The sequence below is a fragment of the Esox lucius genome, chromosome 20, assembly GCF_011004845.1.
Source record: "Esox lucius isolate fEsoLuc1 chromosome 20, fEsoLuc1.pri, whole genome shotgun sequence".
NCBI classification, from domain to species: Eukaryota; Metazoa; Chordata; class Actinopteri; order Esociformes; family Esocidae; genus Esox; species Esox lucius.
In genome coordinates, this window is record NC_047588.1 from 26,092,197 (window position 1) to 26,117,209 (window position 25,013).

The 25,013-nt window shown below is 40.9% G+C and overlaps 2 protein-coding genes across 10 annotated transcripts; both read left to right on the forward strand.

Moving 5' to 3' along the window:
* Positions 1-6,004: 6,004 nt before the first annotated feature.
* On the forward strand, positions 6,005-12,961 carry LOC105008638 (carcinoembryonic antigen-related cell adhesion molecule 6). 6 transcript variants are annotated; one of them, XM_034288770.1, is made up of 10 exons: positions 6,005-6,134; positions 6,616-6,933; positions 7,152-7,427; positions 7,743-7,997; positions 8,347-8,458; positions 9,284-9,312; positions 9,590-9,636; positions 9,785-9,820; positions 11,626-11,657; positions 11,762-12,961. In XM_034288770.1, coding segments are annotated over exons 1-10 (1,152 nt in total). In that variant the 5' UTR covers positions 6,005-6,088; the 3' UTR covers positions 11,763-12,961. The 6 variants fall into 6 exon arrangements, with proteins under 6 accessions (XP_034144661.1, XP_034144660.1, XP_010866280.2 ...); XM_034288769.1 differs by having other exon boundaries at positions 11,626-12,961; XM_010867978.5 differs by lacking the exons at positions 9,284-9,312; positions 9,590-9,636; positions 9,785-9,820 and having other exon boundaries at positions 11,611-11,657.
* A 1,627-nt stretch (positions 12,962-14,588) lies between these two features.
* Positions 14,589-25,013, forward strand: LOC105029787 (nectin-3-like protein). 4 transcript variants are annotated; one of them, XM_034288730.1, is made up of 6 exons: positions 14,589-15,682; positions 21,471-21,800; positions 22,194-22,302; positions 23,461-23,486; positions 23,583-23,629; positions 23,802-25,013. In XM_034288730.1, the coding sequence occupies exons 1-6, from the start codon at positions 15,577-15,579 to the stop codon at positions 24,015-24,017; spliced, it is 834 nt and encodes a 277-aa protein (XP_034144621.1). In that variant the 5' UTR covers positions 14,589-15,576; the 3' UTR covers positions 24,018-25,013. The 4 variants fall into 4 exon arrangements, with proteins under 4 accessions (XP_034144621.1, XP_034144623.1, XP_034144622.1 ...); XM_034288732.1 differs by having other exon boundaries at positions 22,194-22,217; XM_034288731.1 differs by having other exon boundaries at positions 21,474-21,800.

Below are 25,013 nucleotides of genomic sequence, written 5' to 3' on the forward strand. Positions count from 1 at the left end.
AAAACATTTAACCAGGGATTATATTATTTTCCCAAACAGTTTAATTGTTAAGAGAGAGTGGTTAACTGTGCTCTTGCTTGACTATTGTTCCAATTGTCAGTGCAATGATTGGTTGTTGTTATCTCATATAACAACATTGACTCACCTTGACTCATTTGGCAAAATCTTGGATGAGTGAGCCCATAGATAAGGAAATCCTTCCATTTCAGAGAATATGCTGAGTAGTTATGATGAGTAGTGGCTGGGGGAACGAATCCCAGAAGGTTGTGAAAAACATTGATGGAAGATTCCAGAAGGATTAGCATAATTGTTTAATATCATTGTTTAACCATACTGTATAAAAATGTGTGTTTAAGGTTTGGAAGTTAGTTGTTCTGCAGACCAACACGGCTTGGTTGCTCTGCAGATCAGCACGGCTTTATGACGTCAATAAAGTCTACGTTTGGATTCAAGTCTTTGCATCTTTTTTGTCTGGAAATCTGAAGTGTTTTCCACGACATAATTTTGGCGCTGCGAGCAGGGTTGGCATCGGGCTGGCTGGCTGTCGACTGCAGAAGGCGCCGTGGGTCGGGTCGCACAAACAACACGTGACCACTTTGAGAGGTAAGCATGTTCTTACTTTAATTTAGTGGTTTGTGTGACTTGAAACACCTAGCCTGGCAGTTTGGCACCACGTAAGGCCTCACCAAATTTAACAAACTAAACTTTCTTGATTGATGCAATGGGGAGCTTTTGAATCCAAAGATTGGGGGCTAAATGGCATGCTACACATTTTAGGTAGGACACAACACAACAAGATAGGTCATGTATAAATAAATGTGAGGGTTGCAACCAGTATAAGTCCTGTGCTCCTATCACGGTCTGTTAGGGCCAACCGTGAGAGATCAGGAGGCAGGATTTGTGATACCGGCTCGACGGCCCGAGTGACTGCATGGACGAATCCACTGCGCCGTGTCACCCTCAGTAGGAGAAGAAGACTGCTGTGGTACAGGACCGGGCGGCTTTGAATGTAGCTGTATGAGTGAGCCCCGCGAGTACCGCCTCAGACATAGACTTTGGGGGACAGCACGGGTGGGGGCTGAATGAGTGGGCGACTCTCACAGGTGTGTGGGAGTCCGCTGCTGTGGGATAGTAGAGCGTGAATGGTTAGGGCCAAGAGTGGGAAAGTATACCATTCTCCTGCTAGGAGGAGTATAGTGGAGTAAGTTAAGGGGTGTGTAGACACAATTGTTGAGGGAAGTGTTGAATTGTTTGTTGCCAAGGAGAAGTGAGTTAAGAGGTGTAGGAGTAGAGAAAATTGTGTTTAAAATAGCCAGTGGCAAAAGCAATACAGTTCATAGACGCTATTGTGGCGGAAGTAAACTTAATAAGAAACATTAGTCAGTTTAACACAATCCTTAATTGTCTAGCGACTACTAAATCGTGTAATGCCGTGGCATAGTAGTTAAAGACAGTGCCTCTCATGTGGAAGACCTAAGTTTGATTCTGTTGAGAGCAATTGCATTATTTCTGGTAAATTCCACAATTCTCTCATCTTTTCACCTGATGAAAAAGTTAGTTATTGTCGCCTTTATTAATAGTTATTGTATAATTGTAATTCACAAAGTACGTTGTTTAGCCATGAAAGAACAAAATAGGTTCTCATGCCATGAAATGAAATGGCTTTGGCAGACTCGCTAGAGGATTTGTTCAGGATAGAGACAAGAGGATATACTGACAGCTAGTAGAAGTACAGGTCTGTGGTGTAGTGGTTAACGACACAATCTTTTACGGGACCCGGGTTCGAATCTCGAGGTGGTAACACTTTCTATTGCGGGCCGGCTGAACTAGGCTTGCCTGGTTTCTTGTTAAAATAGTCACACAATTTCTCCCACAAACATGTGTCCGTATAACCAAAGGTGAACTGTTCAATGTATGCCAGTTGTTTTAGGATTCAACATCAATTTTTTTTAAACTTACTGGACCCAATTTTCTTTTACTGTCCCTCCTTTCAAAAGTGGTAATTTATCAGAGTTACAACATATAACCAAATACCTTTGTTACTTAACATGTTTAATCCTTTATGAAATGCATTCTGGATATATAAAACAGAAAAAATATTTTTGTATTTCTTTCCAGGCTCATGCACAGGCAGGGGCAAATGAGGGTGGCAGCCCCTGTCCCTCTTCCCCGCCAATGACAAAGTGCGGGGAAGGTGAGTGAGTGAACCAATTCTTCCTGCTGCTGTTTTCGCCCTCCCTGTCTGACAACTTCTAAAGTTCATTCCCTAACAACTGAAATAGATATAAATAATTACAAAATCGCTGGCTACCAAGCTAGTCACCCTAAGCTGTGGTGGTGCTAACTTGGAATTTATTGCTCAACAGCAATAGTGGATTGCTACAGTAGCTACTTAACACATCTGTAATGTTACTAGGCTCAGCTGGATCACATCCTCTTGGTAGGCAGACACATTTGTATTCAGAGGCTTGCCTCTCTGTATTGTAGGGGCCATTGAGTGTTTTGTGTAACAGCAAACCATCTTTGGACAGTGCTGCACACATTGTGATGTTAGCTCCTCTCTGGCCTGATACATCCACAGTGGATCTCTGACCAATCACATTTCTTCCCCTGCGGTGTGTTTTTGCCAGGTTGAATCCAGCTACATCCACAAACATGAATTTATGTGCAGTTTCACTGGTTTCTCTCAAAGGGTACAGTGTACCAGGTTTTCAACTGAAACTGCAATCAACTGTGTTTGGATTTATTAAATATTCAATTATTAAAATGTTCTAACAAATATTAAACATGTTCTTTGTATTTCAATCTGGTTACTGCAGAAATGCACAACAGTTCTGTTTTGAATGTGTTTTAACAGTTTTGAGAACAGTGTGTAAGCATTTGAAAAAACATGCTATGAATAAGAAAATATGTAGGTGGTTGAGTATGACTTAGAAAAGATTTCATGGATTTTGGGGAATGTGTTCATTGAATGCATTTTGTGTGAAGGCAATGAAAAATTATTCACAGTTTGGTCCACATATACTTCCATTTTGCTGACTGTGTGAAGTTTTGTTACAGTTTTTCACCTCCAAAACTCACTAAAACCACCAAAACGCTTCAGACATGTCTCAAAACAAGCTTGTTCAACCATAACACTGGCAACAATTCTCACTCAGAAACACACATTGTCACTCCTATCACACTGACTAACAACAGGGATCATTACATAAATAATGAACATTCATATATATTTATTTCCAGGTTCATGCACAGGCAGGGGCAAATGAGGGTGGCAGCCCCTGTCCCTCTTCCCCACCACTGACAAAGTGCCCTTCTGTCTGGATTTTTTTTCATAATATCATATTTTTCTAAACATAGCTGACGAGTATGTAGTAGCATAAAGAATAGGCACTAAAGTGAAAAACAGGACACCCCTCTCCTTCCAAATGGTTTTGCCTAACTTGAAAGTTACAGCGCATCCTGTGTTTAAGCGTTGCACAATGGCTGGTTAGCTAATAATTAAATTTTTTAAAAACTCTAACAATAGATGCCACTGTTGAGTGTTGCAGATTTGGCTGCACTCTCTGACCAGCCTCTCATTGAGAGACCATGATTTACTACATGATCAATAACTGTAGCTCTGATCTCATCTGAGACTACAGCTCTTGATCTTCCTCTTATTCTTCTTCCACCACGCATACATATTCCTCGCCCCCTCCCCAATTTTCTGGCTGGGTCCACATCACAATGCAAAACTACTCAGCAGTTGTCTCCTTTTGTAATGAAATTGAAAGAGTAACTGTGTAGAGGTTCCTCTACAATGAGAATCAGCTGTGGTTCGTCCAATTGTTCAATTGTTTTTATAGCATCTAATTTTAAGATTTGAAATATATTTCATTAAAATATTACTGTAGAATTGTAGCAAATTGCTGTCTTATGCAGTTTTGTATTATGTTATTGTTTTGAACTTAAGTTTAACAGTTTTGAAAACAGTATGTAAGCATGTGCAAATTGGCCTGTAAGTACACAGAGTTTTGGCGGTTGTGTCGAAGTGAGAACGCTGTCTCCCACGCACGGGGCATAGCCTCCACGTTCCAGCTGTTCATCTCACCCGCGATAGAGAGCGTGGTCCTGGAGATTACAAACCTGGAGGGCTCTCAGAAACACGGAGACTGCTGGAAGGCCATGGACGCGATCGACCTGTGCGCCTACGTGGGGCTGCTGATCCTAGCGGGCGTATACAGGTCCCGAAGCGAGGCCGCGGCCAGTCTGTGGGACGCAGAGAGCGAAAGGCCCATGGAGAGGCTCGGGAGAACCAGGGCATGCGGGTGGTACTTGATGTGACGGAGGGGCTCGGGAGAACCAGGGCATGCGGGTGGTACTTGATGTGACGGAGGGGCTCAGGGGAGAACCAGGGCATGCGGGTGGTGCTTGATGTGACGGAGGGGCTCAGGGGAGAACCAGGGCATGCGGGTGGTACTTGATGTGACGGAGGGCTCAGGGGATAACCAGGGCATGCGGGTGGTACTTGATGTGACGGAGGGGCTCAGGGGAGAACCAGGGCATGCGGGTGGTGCGTGATGTGACGGAGGGGCTCAGGGGAGAACCAGGGCATATGGGTGGTGGGGGGGGCTCGGGGCACAACGAGACGTGCGACAATTTATTCACCTCCTTACGAACTGGGACAGCAGCTCCTGGCCAGGGAGATCACGATGGTGGCCACGGTTCGCAAGAACAAGCCTGAGCTCCGTGCCGCGCTGCTCGCTACCAAGGGCTGAGAGGTGTTCTCGTCCCGGTTCGCATTCACGCCGAACGCCACTCTAGTGTCCTACATGGCCAAGAAAACATGTGTTACTGCTGAGCACGCTGCACACGGAGGCAGACGTGAGCGAGCGCCAGGACAGGAAACCCGCCCTCATCCTGGGCTGTGCTTGTGAAAGCCACTCAGAGCGCTAGAGCCCGTGATCGCCCCTGCCAGTAAGAGGAAGAGGTGTCAGAGCTGCCCGCACAAAAAAGACTGTAAAACCCACACGGTGTGCAGCAGGTGTAAGAGATATGTATGCAGACGCTGCACCTGTACTGTCCCACGTGTGCTGATTGGGGGTTTCCAGAAGAAGGGACGATCCGCCCCACGGTTAGGGGAGAGTGTCTCGGGGTCTCTGTGCATACCAGTTCCCCTCACCCACGGGTCTCTCTGACCCCACCGTTAGCCCGCACCGTCCCCTCGCCCTCGGGTCTCTCTGACCCCACCGTTAGCCTGCACCATCCCCTCACCCACGGGTCTCTCTGACCCCACCGTTAGCCCGCACCGTCCCTTCGCCCTCGGGTCTCTCTGACCCCACCGTTAGCCCGCACCGTCCCCTCGCCCACGGGTCTCTCTGACCCCACCGTTAGCCCGCACCATCCCCTCGCCCTCGGGTCTCTCTGACCCCACCGTTAGCCCGCACCGTCCCCTCGCCCACGGGTCTCTCTGACCCCACCGTTAGCCCGCACCGTCCCTTCGCCCTCGGGTCTCTCTGACCCCACCGTTAGCCCGCACCGTCCCCTCACCCACAGGCAGGTGGTACAGGTCTCTTCATTCCCGCACCAGCAGGCTCAGGAACAGTTTCTATCCATCTACTGTAACCCTGCTGAACCCATCCCTAACCATACCCACCCACCCACCCACCGCTTAGTACTGCCTCTCATGGACCTTGTTGCACTACTCCCTTTGTACTACTGGACTCTGACACTGCCTTGCAAAGTCTGATAGGTAATTTATTAGTTGCTAAATGTACATGTCTACCTCAGGGACCTCATTGCTGCTATCCCTGCATTTAAGTTGCCTCTGCAGTACTACCTTACACCTTGTTTTCCCAGTCAGAATTGCCATTTGTACATGCATTTGCATCATTACACAACTATTCACTTCCCACATCTCAATACTTGCACATAAATGACAAAATAGCAAAGTTATTACCTGAGTCAATCCAAAGGTCACTTCACTGTTGCATTCGGGAAAACAAGAACTTCCTTGTAATCCGTCTGGTGGCTCTTAAAATCAGACCGCACCTTGATGTATTGCTAGAACTGCTTTCTACATCTGGAAGAGAATACTCCAACAACTATGGAAAGAGCAGCAGCCATTTCATTCTCTCTGTCCATCCTCACAGGTAAAGCAGATGTGCCCTGTCTTTATACTTGTTATTGTCATCTAGCTCAGTGAGTTGTAAATGTGCAGACATCACATGGAATGTAATTTGTATTGATTTGTATGCATGCATATTTGTCAGGAACAATGAAATTAATAGAAGTGTGTGCAGAATCTCTGCCGGCTTCCCCTTGCAACCTGTGTGTCTGTTGTGTGTTTGTAGCTGTTCCACTATTACAGCTGTTGGACTTTTGCTGAGCCGGGTAATGGCCATTGCACTGTTTATACCTGATGCAATCGTGTCTTTTTTGAACTGATCTTGTCCACATTCTGATTGGAACGTAAAAGTGTAAATGATCAAGATTAAGACAAGTTTAGGATAATATCAGGCCAAAGGACGCATGTTAAAACCAGGGCTTGAGTCAGTCATTTTGAATGTCCAGAATGATATTTTAGATTTACATAAATCTGGGTCTCTGCCTCCCTGGCTGTTCTCCATCCAGGTCTGTATGCCGGAGAGGGTGTGTTACCTCAAGGACCTGTGAATGGAGCAGTAGGACGGACTGTGATGTTCATCACAAATCTAAGCCCACCACCCCAGCCATTCATAACAATATCCTGGAGTTTTAATGGGGAAAATATTATAAACTCTACCAGTGACTCTACAGGGCCAGGATACAGAGAGAGGATCACTCTGAACAGGACTACCGGATCTCTGGAGCTCAGGAATTTGACCCTGGCTGACAGTGGACAGTACATAGTTGCAATAGTGAAAGCTACAACAGAGACGATCATCCAATCGACTGAACTAGTCGTCTATGGTGAGTCCAGTTGCCATGATAAAGAGAATAAACACTACGACATTTACTGCTATGGATGCAAGAACTAACCAACAACAATGTTTAATCAGTGTCTGAGTAATACTAAATGTAGCTTTGGTTTTGTTGAACATATTTTACCGTGAGATACTTAGTTGCTTGGTAAACCATGTGGTGTCTTCACTAAACTACGTCTTTGGCTTCATCTTCTTGTTCTTCAGAGCCTGTATCTAATGCCAGCATCACAGGGCCAGCAGAGCATCTGTTTGCGAATGAAAGCTCTGCCAACCTAACCTGTGAGGGAGCTGGTCACATCACTCTTAGACAATGGATGAAGGATGGTCAGCCTCTGCCTCCTGGGGACAATCTATTCTTCTCTGAGGATAACAGAACAGTATCTATCAGTCCTGTGATGAGACATGATGCAGGGGAATACAAGTGTTACCTTGCAAACCCTGCTAGCTTTGCTAATGCGTCCCATATTGTGATAGTAAACTGTGAGTATAGGTCTTCCTCTAATCTAGTACTATGGATCAGGTTCAGACACAGTTTAAGCCAAAAGTAGTCCTGAACTACTCACAATTTCTTTTTATATATATATATGTGAAATCCTAATAAATTGGTTTAAATATATATTTTCCAAATGGGAAAAACTTTTACGGAGCCCCTCCATTGAAAGGTGTTTTTAATCCAGGACTAGCCCTAAAAATATAGCTTTCAGGGCCCACTTTCAGGGCCCACAAGAAAACGTTATTCCCTTATCTGACATGTTGTGTTTCGTTCTACAGTGATGTTCTTTCATGTGCTTGCAGATGGACCGGACTCTATGACCATCCTCAGCCCAGACACTGCTGAAGTAGAAACATTTACTCTGCTTTACTGCTCAGTTGTGTCTGTACCACCAGCTAGGTTCACCTGGTTGTTCAATGGGCAACAGACAAGCGTACATGAAGCTGGATACGTCATAACGAGCATCAGTTACAACAACAGTGGGGACTACAGGTGTGTTGCTATGAATGATCTCACCAGAAGAAACGTCTCTGGGGACCATCATCTGTCAGTGAAAGGTACTGATATCTGAAACAATCAGCCACTAGTTGAGGCACAAAAACAAAGCAAATTGAAGGCAAATACAACATTTTGAGAAAATACAAACTCAATTTTGTTTGACAATTTACAATTTAAGATTGTTTATAACAAGATAGCTTGTAATGGTGACAACAGAGTAAAGTTCAATGGGAAGAGAATTAGGTATGCTTTCAATTGTCAAAAATATTCATACATATACTTATGTGTTAGGGTTAGGGTGTGTGCTTTTTGTATTGAGATAACACATATTGAATCAACGTAAACACCACATTATTTCCACAGGTTCTGTTTTGTTTGTTAATGTGTTTCTATGTTTGTGTGTTGTAGATAAATCTGCTATACCGCTAAGCCCAGAGGCAGCAGCAGGTATAGCGGTCACAGTGACGTTGGTGGTTGTTACTGTGGGTCTTGGTCTCTATTTCGGCATAAATCATAATCGGTGAGTCTAAAAAACATAGAAAGTGGAAGACATTGATTTCAAAATGAAATGTGGCATTCCAGGGTTTTTAAAATTATTATTACAATGTTCCAGTAAACAAAATAAAAGCCAAAATAAAAGCAAAGTGGCTGGGTAGGATGTGTGTCAGAGGAGGCATGTCCCGATCTTTGACTTTCCTAAGACCGTTGGGAGTTTGTGTAGTGAGGCATAACCATGATCACATGTTGGATATCACAACATAAAAAAATTAATAAAATAAATAATATTAAAGGGCATGCACAGTTAAATCAGCACTATTGCTGAATAGAATCAACATTTGAACTCAGGTGTAAATAGTATCAACAAAGTATACTAATACAATCAATATCATTGCTATGTCTGTAAAGCCATAACTGAACTGTACTTTGTACTGTAAACATTCTACTAAAAGTGTCAGCGTTCATAAGGTAGCCTATTCCTGCAGCCTCTGTTGTATCTGTTTTCACTATCGTTTTCACATTCGCTGAGTAAAGCTGCTGGAGCAGGTGAAAAGATATGCTCATGATTATTTACAATGTTATCCTCACGCCCATTCCATTCACCTAGCGTGTTTCAAAGAGAGATTCTGGCTTCAGCAAAAAAAAAAAGTTTCAAGTGAAACTAAAATGGCTGTGTGCATGCATGCAAGTGTTTAGTATTTGCATATGTGAATTTCTTAATCTTTTTATTTTGGCATATTCCAATTTCCGCAAAGACATCTTTAACGAGTGGGTTCATTTGTCTAGGTGAGACTGCTTTAGTAGTGAATGTTGTCTCATATGAAAATTCGTTCCATTTGTTGTTTAGGAACAAGACCATAAAACCAACAGAGAATGGTAAGACAAACACATTATCATTTGACTCTAGTACAAATCTGTTCTCTAGAGAGAACTGGTCCTTATCTAGTCTTGTTAGATAACTTGAGCAGCCCTAACCAATTTCACAAACGGAAGACACAACCCAGGCAGCCACCAGCCACTCACAAGGCATCAAAGGTCCTACAGAAGGTTTGTTAAGTGTTCATTACTGCAGACAAGGAGGTGCTGATCATTTCTCATTATTACCCAACATGTATTGTAAATTATCCACTTTATCAACCCCCTTCACCTACAGATTCTGATGTGTATGAGACTGTACGTCCTACGCTGCCAAGACCAAGAGTGAGTTTCTACCCTGCAGTTCAATAGAACACTAAGATAACGTATTTCCATTGTTCCCATAATTTTCTATATGTTAGTTACAGAGATTGTCACATTGTGTGAAGCTGTGAGTCTATAAGCATGCTGACTGAGTCCTGTTCTCTTTCAGGTAAATCTTCCTCCTGGACCGACCAACACTGACTCTGTAAGCCGTATTGCACTTCTGACACATTACTGCATAGGATCAATATGATAGGTTATTATGATAATGAAAAGAATGAAAAGGTGTATACTCACAGTATACCACATACAGTCATGGCCAAAAGTGTTGGCACCCCTGAAATTTTTCCAGAAAATCAAGTAATTCTCACAGAAAAGTATTGCATTAACACATGTTTTGCTGTACACGTTTATTCCCTTTGTGTGTATTGGAACAAAACAAAAAAAAGAAGGAAAAAAAGCAAATTGGACATAATTGCACACAAAACCCCCAAAATGGGCTGGACGAAATTCTTGGCCCCCTTAAATTAATATTTGGTTGTACACCCTTTGGAAAAAATAACTGAAATCAATCGCTTCCTATAACCATCAATAAGCTTCTTACACCACTCACCCGGAATTCTGGACCACTCTTCCTTTGCAAACTGCTCCAGGTCTCTCATATTGGAAGGGCGTCTTTTCCCAACAGCAATTTTAAGATCTCTCCACAGGTGTTCAATGGGATTTAGATCTGGACTCATTGCTGGCCACTTCAGAACTCTCCAGCGCTTTGTTGCAATCCATTTCTGTGTGCTTTTTGAAGTATGTTTGGGGTCATTGTCCTGCTGGAAGACCTACAATCTTGGACCCAAACCTAGCTTTTTGACACTGGGCCCTACATTGCGACCCAAAATCCTGTGGTAATCCTCATATTTCATGATGCCTTGCACACAGTCAAGGCACCCAGTGCCAGAGGCAGCAAAACAACCCCATAACATCTTTGAACCTCCACCATATTTGACTGTAGGTACTGTGTTCTTTTCTTTGTAGGCCTCATTCAGTTTCGGTAAACTGTAGAATGATGTGGTTTACCAAAAAGCTATATCTTGGTCTCATCTGTCCACAAGAAGTTTTCCCAGAAGGATTTTGGCTTACTCAAGTACATATATATTTCAAACTGTAGTCTTGCTTTTTTATGTCTTTGTGTCAGCAGTGGGGTCCTCCTGGGTCTCCTGCCATAGCGTTTCATTTAATTCAAATGTCGACGGATAGTTCATGCTGACACTGATGCACCCTAAGCCTGCAGGACAGCATGAATTTCTTTGGAACTTGTTTGGGGCTGCTTATCCACCATCCGGACTATCCTGCGTTGCAACCTTTCCTCAATTTTTCTTTTCCATCCACGTCCAGGGAGATTAGCTACAGTGCCATGGGTTGCAAACTTCTTGATAATGCTGCGCACTGTGGACAAAGGAACATCTAGATCTCTGGAGATGGACTTGTAACCTTGAGATTGTTGATATTTTTCCACAATTTTGATTCTCAAGTCCTCAGACAGTTCTCTTCTCCTCTTTCTGTTGTCCATACTTAGTGTGGTACACACAGACACACAATGCACAGACTAAGTCAACTTCTCTCCTTTTTATCTGCTTTCAGGTGTGATTTTTATATTGCCCACACCTGTTACTTGCCCCAGGTGAGTTTAAAGGAGCATCACATGCTTGAAACAATCTTATTTATCCACAATTCTGAAAGGGTGCCAAGAATTTTGTCCAGCCCATTTTTGGGGTTTTGTGTGCAATTATGTCCAATTAGCTTTTTTTTTTCCAATACACACAAAGGGAATAAACATGTGTATAGAAAAACATGTGTTAATGCAATACTTTTCTGTGAGAAATACTTGATTTTCTGGAAAAATGTCAGGGGTGCCAACACTTTTGGCCATGACTGTAGTCTCATCTATTAGCTAGGTATTTTACACAAATTGACTTAATGTGGATGTTTCTGTCTTTATTGATTCTGGGCATCCAGGCCTCAACCATGTACAATACTAGTATAAACTGGTGAGTAAACATTTCATGGAATCCTGAATACGTACCTTTTATTATACTAATATTGTTTTATATTTTAATAATTCTCCATCTCTTTCTCTCTCTCCCTCGCTCAGAGATTAATTGATCTCAACTACAGTTCTTCAGTTAGCTCAGGACTTTAAACCATTATCACATAAACACCCACAATAACCTCTATAAACCTTTCCTGTATGACAAGTCAAAAAGACCAGACGTCACAGTTATGCCTCCAACCCTGAACCACATAATTGAACTGACGTAATTCATTTTAAGAGGAAGGTCGGGTGGTCGTGTGGTTCTGCTTGCTAACTGCTCAGATCTTATATGCCATCCTGTACAAAGATTACTGTAGAAGTTCCTACTCTTGGAAACACCTAGTTATGTTAGCTGATGACAGAGCTCTGGGAAACCTACACTAGGATGGGGAGGACTTGTGTGAGGTCAGCTGTAGTGAGAGTTAGGAAGAAGAGTATATAAGCAAAATTATATTCATACAGAAAATACAATAAAATAAAGCAACAATATACATAACTGTTTTTGCCTTAACTCACCGTACATAATTATATTAAAACCTTTTAGAGTGATTGGACATAATCCTACTATGAGGTTCCGTGTCTGCCTGTTCTGTTGTTTTATTTTCGTGCTTTCTACTTCTATGTCATTTGGTTTCTGTTTTTTATTTTGCATTGTTTGAACATAGCTTGTGTCTTTTGTTATTAGCCCCACCTGTGTCACACACCTCTTCCCAATTAGCCTTCCTTACTTAATCTGTTCAGTTCTGTTCCCTCATTGTGAGGTTTTGCTGTTTGTAACTTGTCAGTCAGCATACTAAACCTGCCTCGATTTTTAAGTTTAATCTTCATAGTATACCAACTAGGTAACCCTATTTGACTACCTGCCTGCCTAGTATTTCGATACCTTTGCCTGCATGTATTGGATTACTTTGTTTTGACAATTTGCCTGCCTGAACACGATTCCTGCCTGAACCCTAAATCACCCTGTCGCTCTGCGGCTGCAAACAAAGCCCTTCTGCCTGTGCAGTTTTTTGGGACATTTTATGTGTAATATTTGTGGAGTTAGTTTAATCTGCTGTAGAATATTTTTCAGCATTTACTGATAACACCAGGAATTATTATGACAAATATTTGCCCCCTGTCTATGTGTTGGCATTGTTGCAAATGTGTCATATTGAATGTGGTCAGTTATAGTTGTTGATTACACAACCTTGTTTCCAAAAATGTTGGGACACTGCATATAATGTAAATATTCAATCAGTCAATCAAATTTATTTATAAACCCCTTTTTACATCAGCAGTTGTCACAAAGTGCTTTTACAAAACACCCAGCATGAAACCCCATGGGGCAAACAACAACAGTGTTGAATTTCAGTGGCTAGGAATAACACCCTAAGAAGGCCAACAGGAAGAAACCTAGAGAGGAATCCGGTCCAAAGGGGTGACCAGTCCTCTTCTGGCTGTGCCGGGTGAACATTTTAAGAGTACAAGTTTATAAATGAATAAATTCATGTGGGCTGAGTCGAGAGTCTATTAAACGTAGACCAGGTCAGAAGCATAACCAGATGGACAAGTACAGGGACAATCCATGGGGAAGAATGGTCAGTGGAGTAGCAGCTGGAATCCTCAGGTATCGTCTTGATCTGCCAGGAGGACTTTGGACAATGATAGCTATGAGTAGATAACAGGAGACAAGGACAATTTAGAGAGCGCATTCCTTAGATTAATCTATGTGTTTAGGCACACAGCTGTGGATAAAAATAACAAGCACTCAACCTTGTATGTGTGAGAGCGTTTCACTTGTATGTATGAGAGCTTTTCAGTAGTGTATCTAAGAGCATACAGTTTACAGTTTCTTAATCATGATCAAGTGCCATCTTTTTTGCACTAGTCTCTTCTTAACCTCTGTCTGGTGGCCATTCGTGATGGTCCAGGTCAGGGATAGTGCTTCCTTGTGGCTGTCAAACAGTCATATTCAGTAAGTAATAGCCGTAGCCACTAATCTATTCACGTTAATGACACAAATACTAGCTGCAGCCACTAATCTATTACTGTTATGGACACTCATGCCATTTCCTCTTTTTTTTTTCAGTGCTGGTGCATGTAACATGCATTACTTATTGATTATTTACTTTAAATACCTCTCTGGTACTGACAAATGCAGTATACACTATGATGTACAGTATATAAATAAAACACTGACTGCATATGTCATTATCAATCAATCAATCAAATTTATTTATAAAGCCCTTTTTACAACAGCAGTTGTCACAAAGTGCTTTACAGAGACACCCGGCCTTAAACCCCAAGGAGCATACAACAGTAGTGTTGAATTTCAGTGGCTAGGAAAAACTCCCTAAGAAGGTCAAATTTTAGGAAGAAACCTAGAGAGGACCCAGGCTCAGAGGGGTAACCAGTCCTCTTCTGGCTGTGCCGGGTGAGATATTAAGAGTCCAATTGGAATAATAAATACATTTCTCTGGGCTAAATCCAGAGTCTATTTGATTTTAGACTAGGTCAGAAGTATGACCAGGTGGACAAGGACAGGGACAGCAACAGGCCCCCCCTCATTAGCAGTTGTGCCCTTATTTGTTGCTATGTTCAGACATTGAAATGCACACAAACTTAGTGCACACACACATACATACTCACTCACACTGTTTGCAAATTTGTTCATGTTCTGTTTTGATGAACAGTTGAAATGAACAGTTTTCTACTTTGTTACACATTGGCAACTTTATTGTGTTAGGTATTAAAATAAACCCAACGTCATCTTTTTTTCAAAAAGTACTTCCTGTTCAAAGACAATGCTTAGATACTATACTTATCAGGTCCTACTAATCCCAAATAGCTCAGAGAAATATAAAATGCTCACCATCAAAGCTCAGGTCTTAGGAGGTTAAAATAATTACAAATAAACATAATGTATTATATTTTTTAATTGTATATCAGTTTGAGTTTTCACGGGGCCCTAAGCCTTCTGGGGCCATAGGCAACTGCCTATCTTGGCTAATGGTACCGACCGCTACTTTTACTAAGTATTACAAACCTATCTAAAACCCTCTATAGCACAAACGTGTGCAAGGAGCATCCATTAACGTTATTAGGGAGAGGGTTTTAAAAATATGTCTGCTGTCATTTCTCAAATAGTTATTTGAGTTTGTTCTTGTCTATGAGTCCTGCCAACACGTTGTGTTGTTTTACGAGGCTATCGTTAAGAGGGAGAGACAGGAAATATCCCACTAAACCAATGCAAAATTACCGAATGGATCGGGCAGTTTTGCAACACAAACAAACATTCTACAATGTTTAGTAAAGTTTGATCCATAAGCCGTACAGTACAATAAAGCATATTAGACCATTCATCCCTTTATGGGGAACAAGGGAAATCCAAACACCATAGATAAGTGTCCAGAATATCATGCATTAAGTTATATTCCAGTTTACTCAGTTTCACACCTCTCCAGGTGAGTTCAGGGGGGTGGGGCTGACGGCCCATACCTGTTGTTCCAGATCTTTAGAGAAACAAATGTTATGCTGGACACAAGTGTCTGTTGGAGACTTGGTGTGGCCAGACTCTCCTTTTATTCAAATACACTTACACTCTTCTCTTATTACACTACACCTGTATGCTGTACAGTAAACTGTATGATCAATAATTGTTATATAGTATGTTCAAGTCAACCCCTGACATATTTAACATAACAACTTTTACACCATACCACAGGAAATTATCTAACTATGCTTCCTTATTTTTCACTTCTGTGTCTGTGGCAGGCTGATTATAAAGACTCCTGTAACATTCATTGTCAGTTCGTAGTCAGTCAAGGTCTGAAACTGATATTGTATTTTTCTTAAAACAAGTTTGGGGAGTATCAAACAATTCTGTAACCTACATGTGGGCCACACATTTTAGTCATTTCTGTGGAAATATTACTATGGAAATATGTCGCCTGTCTACCATTGTCCTACTGGCAATCATTGCCACTGCCATCTTATCAGGTAAGACAACATGTTATTTTTGATGTTTCCTTTTGAAAGAACAGAGGAAAACATTTTACACTATATATATATATATATATATATATATATATATATATATATATATATATATATATATATATATATATATATATATATATATATGTATATGTACACATATATAGTGTGAATTAAAAGTTATAGAAATAACAGCAATGTCCAAGTTCCATCTCACATTTTATGTCATGGCATATTTGGGTCGAACATATTCTAATTGATCAGTTGTTTTCTGTTGCATTGATTGTTCACACATGAATGAGTTGTGAATCCTTTGCGTTTGTCTTTGGAGTCTGTTTTTGGTGTCAGTTGGCATAATCAAACATGAATACTAAGGAGCTGCCTATGAAAGAAAAGCAAGCAATTTGGATTCTAACAGAAAATAGGAACTCAATTAAAATCATGGCACAAAAGGGCATAGAAAAATCAACTGCTTGGAATGTCCTGAAAAATAAATAAGCCACTGGTGTCTTCAGAAATCAGGAACCACCAGGTCATCAAAGGAAAACCACTGCAGTTGATAACAAAAAAATTTATGTCATGGAAATCACAAACAACCACCAGAGAAAGCAATCAACGTGTCACAACCTACTGTCTGCAGATCATTTTACGGACAGATGAGACAAAGGGTGAAAAAAGGAACTGAAAAAAGGAGAAAAACTGCAGAAAAAAGGAACTGAAAGCAAAGCAAACCAACTCATCTTTGAAGCATGGTGGAGGTAGTGTCATTGCATGGGCATGCATGGCTGACTCTGGAGCGGCTTCATAAATATTTATTGATGGTGTAATGAATGATGGACGCAACGGAATAAAGGCATATTAGTTACTAATGCATAGGGAAATGCAACCAGACACATTTTATGACACTATACAAATGCAAAAGCACAATGACCCAAAACACACTGCTAACTCAACCAAGGAGTTTGTCAAGTTAAAAAAGGGGAACATTTCAGACTGGCTTTCATTTGTCTATTCAGCAAGTGAAACTTCATTTCACTTGCTGAATAGGCAAATTAAGTCATAAACTCCCCAAAGAAAGCAAAAGCTCATGATGGCTGTAGTAAATGCACGGCAAAGCCTCTTGAAGAATGACACAAAAATCCTTTTCACACTGAATTGTTTTTAATCCCGGGCTATCTTATCCCCAGGCTAAAAGTGGCCCTGGGCTAGCTTAGCCTGTGTTCACACAGGAGTTTGTTATCCCTGGGCTGAGGTTTAAACCTAGGCTAAAGATTCACACTTGTATTCCTAAGCTCTGGGCTAATGGACAAATACTACATGAGACAAATGTAAGTTATATCAGTGAAAAGATAAACATTTTACGTTCTATCTGGCATGAGACTATTGTTACATTTTCATCACTGACACACAATGTTTATGCTGCCATGATTCCATTATCCGTTAATCAAGATGACCACTGTTTCGGCTTTTGTTCTGTTCAAAGTTTTGGACCACTTTCAAACTTTTTCGTATACTTGATCATGGACTTCAGGAAGCGGGGGGGGGGGGGGGGGGGGGTCATGCCCCCATAGACACCTATGGAGCTGAAATGGAGAGTCTCTGAATTCAAGTGTATCAGTGTGTTTATCAAGGATGACCTCAATTGGTCCAGACAAACCAACACAGCAGTGAAAACTGCCAAAAAAACGTTGATACTTTCTGAGGAGACTCAAGACATTTGGCATGTCTGCAAAAACTCTCATGAATGTACCATTCATAAGCTTTCATGTGTATCTATAATACTCAATACTTCTACCATACTGTTCATACTCCCCATCCTACACTTTCAAAATGTATGCTAGTTTACATTTATTATGTATATTACTGCCATACTGGCCATATCTACAATAATCAATACTACAACCAATACTGCTGCTAGTTTAGTGTACTCTTTTAAACTGCTGCTATGTACAGAGTTATGTATATTTTTGCTTTATCCTCTTGCTATATTCTTTGCAGTGTGTACATTTTTGTCTTCCTAATTGTCACTACGTATATGTAGTGTGCTATGCCACCATTTATAAGCTTATTGCAATCATACATACAGTGGGGAGAACAAGTATTTGATACACTGACAATAAAATGCAAATGAATTACTTAAAAATCATACAATGTGATTTTCTGGATTTTTGTTTTAGATTCTGTCTCTCACAGTTGAAGAGTACCTATGATAAAAAATTACAGACCTCTACATGCTTTGTAAGTGGGAAAACCTGAAAAATCGGCAGTGTATCAAATACTTGTTCTCCCCACTGTATATATAATATCCAACAACTGTACCAACTGCTGCTAGTTCACAGTGTTATGTACATTACAGCCATACTTGCCATATCTAAATGTTTAATAATACTACCAAGATTGCTGCTAGCTTACAGTACCATTTTTGCTTTGTGGGATGGTGCATTATCCTGCTGAAGAGGCCAATGCCATCAGGGTATACCGTTGCCATGAAAGGGTCCACATGGTCTGCAACAATGCTCAGGTCGGTGTTACGTGTCAAAGTAACATTCACATGAATGGCAGGACCCAAGCTTTCCCAGCAGAACATTGCCCAAAGCATCACACTGCCACTGCTGGCTTGCCTCCTTCCCATAGTGCATCCTGGTGCCATGTGTTCTCCAGGTAACAGGGTTCATACAGAGAGTGGTAAAAAGGACTTTCAAGTACTTTTTTAAGTACTCATTTATATTTTTAAGGACCACCATCAATTGCTCATAGTTTATATCATGAAGTTGTTTCTAGTTTTAGTCTCAAATCACATTATTTTGCTACATAGTAATGAAATAAAAGCAATTTACAAACGTACCTCTGAAGTTCTAATCAATACTTGTGTTTCAATATTTACTTAATAAACATAAATGGTACATCAAGTATTATTAATTATCTTGGAATTTAGGTATTGATGCAATCATCTGTGAATCAACCAATTGAGCTGAATTCACTGAAAAAAATGTTTCTACTGAAGCCTGTCCGTGTGAGAGCAGAAGGACACCTGTTGTCAAAAGAAAGAACTGAAACAAAATGATAAAACATAGAACACCAGTTGATCCAGTTTTGTCTTTCTGCAGCTGCTGGAATTTTTTTTCTTCCTTATACCAGAAGTTGATGTTTTATACAACACTCTGCAAAAACAGAGCATCGAAGCATCTGGGATTAGCAGTGCTCTCACCCATTTCAAGGAGAATATCCAGAATATGCAGAAGCAAACTGATGAATGGGCTGCCACCGTTCACGATGGAACAGACGAGCCAGGCCAACACAACCAACACAGCGCCGGTGATGAAGGAGGCATGCGACACAGTCATCTCCCAGGTGGAGCAGAGGTTTTCACAAAGTGACCACCAGATTGCTGCCAAGCTGGTTGACAGCTTGCTCTTCCCACAATTTGTCCTGTCATTCCCTACATTTGAGCTTGACTGTGCGGGGAAACTATGGCCTCTAGGAAACAAGGAAAAGTTGAAGTCTGAGCTGACCACTGTACCGCCACACTGAGCTTCACATTGGTAAGACAGCCCTGTCTCTGTTAAGATCCATCCATGAGAACACACATGCAACACACATGCACCCGGCCATCCCCGTGATGTAAAAGGAAACGTGATTCATCAGTGGACAGGGTCTGCATGGGCACCCAGACTGGTCTGCGGCTACACAGCCTCGTACGCAACAAACCGTGATGCACTGTGTGTTCTGACACCTTTCTATCAGTACCAGCATGAACTTTTTTAGCAATTTGAGATACAGTAGATAGGACCACATGGGCCAGCCTTCACTCCCCACGTGCATCAGTGAGCCTTGGCCGCCCATGGCCCTGTCGCCGGTTCACCGCTTTTCCTTCCTTGGACCACTTTTCATAGGTACTGACCACTGCTGAATGGAAACACTCCACAAGGGCTGTAGTTTTGGAGATGCTCTGACCCAGTGGTCTAGCCCTCACAATTTGGACCTTGTCAAAGTCACTCAGATCCTTACACTTGCCCATTTTTCCTGCTTCTAACACAGCTACTTTGAGGACAGAATGTTAACTTGCTGCCTAATATATTCCACCCACTGACAGGTGCCATGATAACAAGATTATCAGTGTTATTCACTTCACCTGTCTGTGGTCATAATGTTGTGGCTGATCAGTTTATATTGTTGCTTTATTTTATTAATATTTTCTGTTTAGCTATATTTTTGCTTATATCCCCAATACAAGTTCATGAACATTAACTTTAGTTTCCCAGGGAGTGTACATGATGCATGGGTGTCTGGAAACTCCAGCATCTTCAGGCAAGGCCAAGAGGGTAACCTGTGCCCCAGATCCAGAGAGAGGTGGGAGGAAGGTCTTCACCAGTGGTGATCCTGGGTGACAGTGCATACCCTTTGTTACCTTGGCTTATGAAGCCCCTTCCTGACAATGGGCAGCCCAACATTAATAAGAAGAAGTTCAATAAAGGCTTAAGCCGGGCAAGGATGGTTGTAGAAAGTGCCTTTGGGAGACTGAAGGGTAGATGGCGCAGCCTCTTGAAGAGGAATGACACTACCATTGCCAAGCTCCCTAACATTATGGGAGCATTGTCTGCTGTGTGCTACACAACTTGTGTGAGTCATCAGGAGAGGCCTTTGATGAACAGCTGCTCATTGGTGTTGATCTTGCTGTGGGTAAAGCAGCTCATCTGGAAGAACCCATCAGGGATACATCAGTCATCAGAGATGCCTTTGTCCAGCACTTTGCTGCACTCAGGTGAAGATACACAAACACCACAATTTGCGCTATGAAGAAATGCAATATGAAAGTTATGTACAAAATTAAATTATGAATGAGATACTCAAGGTCCATCCTGAACAAATCCTCTTTTGCCACTGGCCGTTTTAACAGCTAATGACATAGATACAGTATCTATCAATATAGGTGACGATAACTAGTGATGGCCATTCGAGGCTTCATAAGCGTTATTTTAGCAGCAGGATAATATGCTGTCAGCACTCAGATTATTTTTATCACAATAAAAGCCATAAATGAAATGTATAAGGCAATATAGTTAACAATCTAGTCTGTGAAAAAGAACAGACAAGAATAACATTGGAACGGACATTAAACATAAAATGTATAGACAAGATTGTTAACTATAGTAACTTATATAGTTCAATGATGGCTTTTATTTTGAAAAAGAAAATCTGAGTTAGCACTGCTAGCATAATATCCTGCTGCTAGAACAACGGTAATGAAGCCTCGAATGGCCTTCACTAACGATAACTAACTTTTTTGCAAGTAGAAAGACGAGAGAATCGTGAAGCCAGCGAATTGTTTGTCTATCCTGAACAAATCCAAATATGCAACATAACCGTTTTATTTTGTGCTTCCTATTACGTAGCTACATAAAATTGTAACTATCGAATTTGTTCTGTCCTCAACCTCAGGCATAATGTGTTTAGACTGTTACGGGAGGCAAAAGCGTGACCTGTTGTTCCAGAGCCTGCGTCCCTAATCACTATGCTATTTAACAAGGGGTGGTCAGTTACTCACTCAGTCACTCACTAACTCAGTAAGAGACATTCGCTCTTAGACGGCTCCGCTTAAGCGGCCCAGCAAATATAATTACTAGGCAAAAAAAGATATACTGTATGTACTGTATAAAGTACTCCTTATGGAGGTCACTATATACGTATGTGTGTATATGTATTTATAGATGTGTTTGTGTGTTTTTAATCCCTCTTTCTCTTTCACTCTCTCCATCTCTCATTATTCTATCAATATTCTCTCCATTTCCAGCAGACAGGATCAGTTTGGACAAACATGTTAAGGGGTACCTAGGTAATGATGTCAAACTGGGCTGTAAATTGCTCAATGGCAAACTCACTCAGTTCCAGTGGCTTTTGGTGAAACCAGAAAATACGGTTACGTTATTAGTTCATAACCCTGATCATGGGCTTTCCATTCATGAGACACCCCTAAAAGGAAGGTTGGAGTCAGCTGGTACTGCCCTGGATGCCTCCATCACTATAAAAGACGTGCAGATGAATGATACTGGGACATACACCTGTGAAGTGTCATCCTTCCCCGATGGATATTTTAGAGGAAACGTCACCCTTACTGTACTGGGTGAGTCTGGATCTCTGGAAAGAAAGGAGACAAATCCTTTTTCAAATACACTGCTCTAAAAAATAAGACGTTATGAAATTCATGCAAGTTGGAACAGCCTGTGATTTCAAGTGTTTGCTTAGATTTTCGGTATGAGTTTGAATCCAGCCCTCAATCGGTTGGTGATTTTGATTTCCATTGACTGTTGTAACGTCATTTTGTTCTCAAAGAATTACACAATGTACAGTAAAGATTTTGATCTTTAATATATTTCCTTCATCGCCACCGGATGTGTAATTTAGGTGTTCCCTTAATTTGTCACGCAGTGTTGATTAAAATAATGTTTGATTTGGAGTTTCCTTTAGTTTTATTTCTTGTCAGAGATCAATGAGATGATAATGTTTTGTTTCACAGATCACCCTCGTCCTCTTTCTTCTGGTGAGGTTGTTGGGATTGTGACTGCAGTCCTTCTGTTTGTGCTCACCTTGACAGTAGTAGCTTATATCATCATTGTCAGGAAGAGGTCTGTACACTGCATCTACCAAAAATGAATATTATATAGATATTTTTTTATATAGCAACGGTTAGAGACAGGTCTTTTTGGGCCCCAGAGTGGGTGAGGTGGGGATAAGGGAAAAACCTTGACAAATTGCTATTATGGGGAGACCGTTACGTTAGTCAGCCAGCCAGTGGTGGTTTGGGAGGAATGGATGTAGCTTCTTCTTTGTTTTCAGCCTCGTATCTCAGATTAAAGCAAAATAAAACAGACACTGGTAAGAGGATGATTGGAAACATGGTATTCTTATGATCACATAGTCTTGATAAACTTGGATTGATAAACATGGATTAGCAAACACAATGTGTCATTATTACATGGGACTGATGATGGGTCTCTGTACACCTACATAGATCTCCCATAAAAACAACAATATATGCCATTTCTAGCAACAATAGTCATTTAGAACATTATGTTTACAATGAATTTCTGACCAATTTGATGTTATTTTAATGGACAGAAAAAATAGATTTTCTTTCAAAAACAAGGACATTTCTAAGTGACTGCAAACCTTTGAAAAAAGGTAAATAAATATAGATTAATCACCACACAAAAAGATGGTAGCCTACTACACAACATAGTATAAAGTGGATAGTAAGTTGATTGGACCAAATGTCTTTGGTTGCTACAGTATGTTAGGTTGTCACTGCTATAGGATATAGCATGCTGTTTATGTTCAAATGATGCTGGAATAGTGGAGGCCATTTTTTTTTTTTCTAACAAATTTGAAGGGATTTCATTCAACTACTGTGTGATTATTGTCTTCTAGTCTCATCCATACAATCGCTGATATCAGTAGCTGGATAATTGTTTATAGATGTTATAACATGTTATTTTTTTTGTCTTGGCTACTCTCTATCAATGATTTTATCCATCCACCATCATCGAAGTAGAATACTAGCACAAGTAAAAATCTGTGGATTTTAGACAGTTGGTTTGAATGCAAATAGTTGTTGCTAGAATACTCCTAGTTACCACATGGAGAATACATCATACAAGTTGCTCTCATAAAATAATCCAAACTAGGCCTAAAGAGTGCAATAATATACCAGTAATAATATACCAGTAAATATATTTCTGCAATAATACACCAGTAAATATATTTCTGTCATTTTTTCTGTCTAGGGAGGCTTTTTGCAACTCGAGGGTTGGTGAGTAGGAGCTATTTTTTGCAAAGCATACAATTAAAGTTCCACATGTGCTTTGTTAGCACTGACCAGTTGTTCTGCTTTGTGGTTGTTTTTTAGGTGCAAGGGGCCTGGTGGTCAATGCAGAGAGGACAGAAAGAGCAGTGGTGAGATTATTTTTTTTGAGTCTCAGGTTGTTTAGCTTCAGCTTTTGCCTACATGAAGGAGGAAAAGAGGACTATTGAAAATATGTCTGCCATTCTGGGTTTGAGTCCTAGATTTTAGCCAATCCCATTATATTCGTAAACATATTGCAATTCCAAATCTTTCTTTCTCCAGGACCTTGTTTATTCTGACATTGCCAGCTTCAGGATTGCCAAGAACATTGACCCCAAGCCATCTACAGATCACCAGAAGCATGCAGAAGTCAACCCAGATGTGGATGTCATCTACGCAGGCGTGGCAGTGGGTAAACAACATCATGTAAGGGAAGATATCATTTACCACAAGGTGGTGAAAAAGGACGAAGATGACGACAATGATTGGATTGTTTAAGCACAGTAACATAAAATATCCAAAAGGGTGACCTTAACATTCACTTAACTAAAGTTTTACTTTATTCCTTTATGAGTAACCTCCTTGTCAAATTAAAGCAATATGAATTCTAGAGATGTGTGAATACTGAGAAATATTTTGAACATACATTTAAAAATGTTCAGAAGATTAATTAAAACATTTTCGGAAGATGGTAGGTGGACATGTACTGTTAGCAGCAGTGTAGATTTAACATACTGATTGTGTACCTTTTATAGACATCAAGAAAAACGTTGTCCATCACAGTCCCATTGTTTTAGATATGTACAATTTTATTTATGTTTTGTATTTTAATGTTGTTGTTTGAGATGTTAAAATGTGTATTAATGCTAGTTCTGATATAGCATTGATAGTTTTTTGCATTATTGCTAGGAGACCCTGATTCCTTGACATTCTCTGTTTTCTGTACTTCATTGTACTGTGCGGCTAGTCACATGGTTTTCTAGTAAATATTAAGAGCTTATTACTGCTAGCTTTAGCTTGCCACAACTGATGTAGTTAAGGATTTATTTCTGTCTGGTTACATGCCTAGAAAGAAGTGATCTATGGTGTAGGCAGGGCAGGGTTTTTGCAGCAGTCAATTGGCAAAGTATCCCAACTATTTCACCCTACGACTCCCAACTCAATGGTAACATGGTAAGGTCACAACCTGTAATACATCCAGACCATTGAATCTGGTGGGTTCACAGAGGTGTGTACTTCGAAGAGATTGTGCCTGTCAAGAAGTCAAGTGGGTCAAAAATAAGCTTGCATCCAGACAAAGATTTTGGGCTGGTGGGCGAGTAGCTCAAAGTGGAATAATAATTATAGTTTAAGAATATTGGGGCCACAATTATTCATCATGTTGTCCACTACTGCTAAAACAAAGGTATAAAAAATACGTACATACATCTTCTTCCGCTTCATCCGGGACCGGGTTGCGGGGGCAGCATTCTAAGCAGAGATGCCCAGACTTCC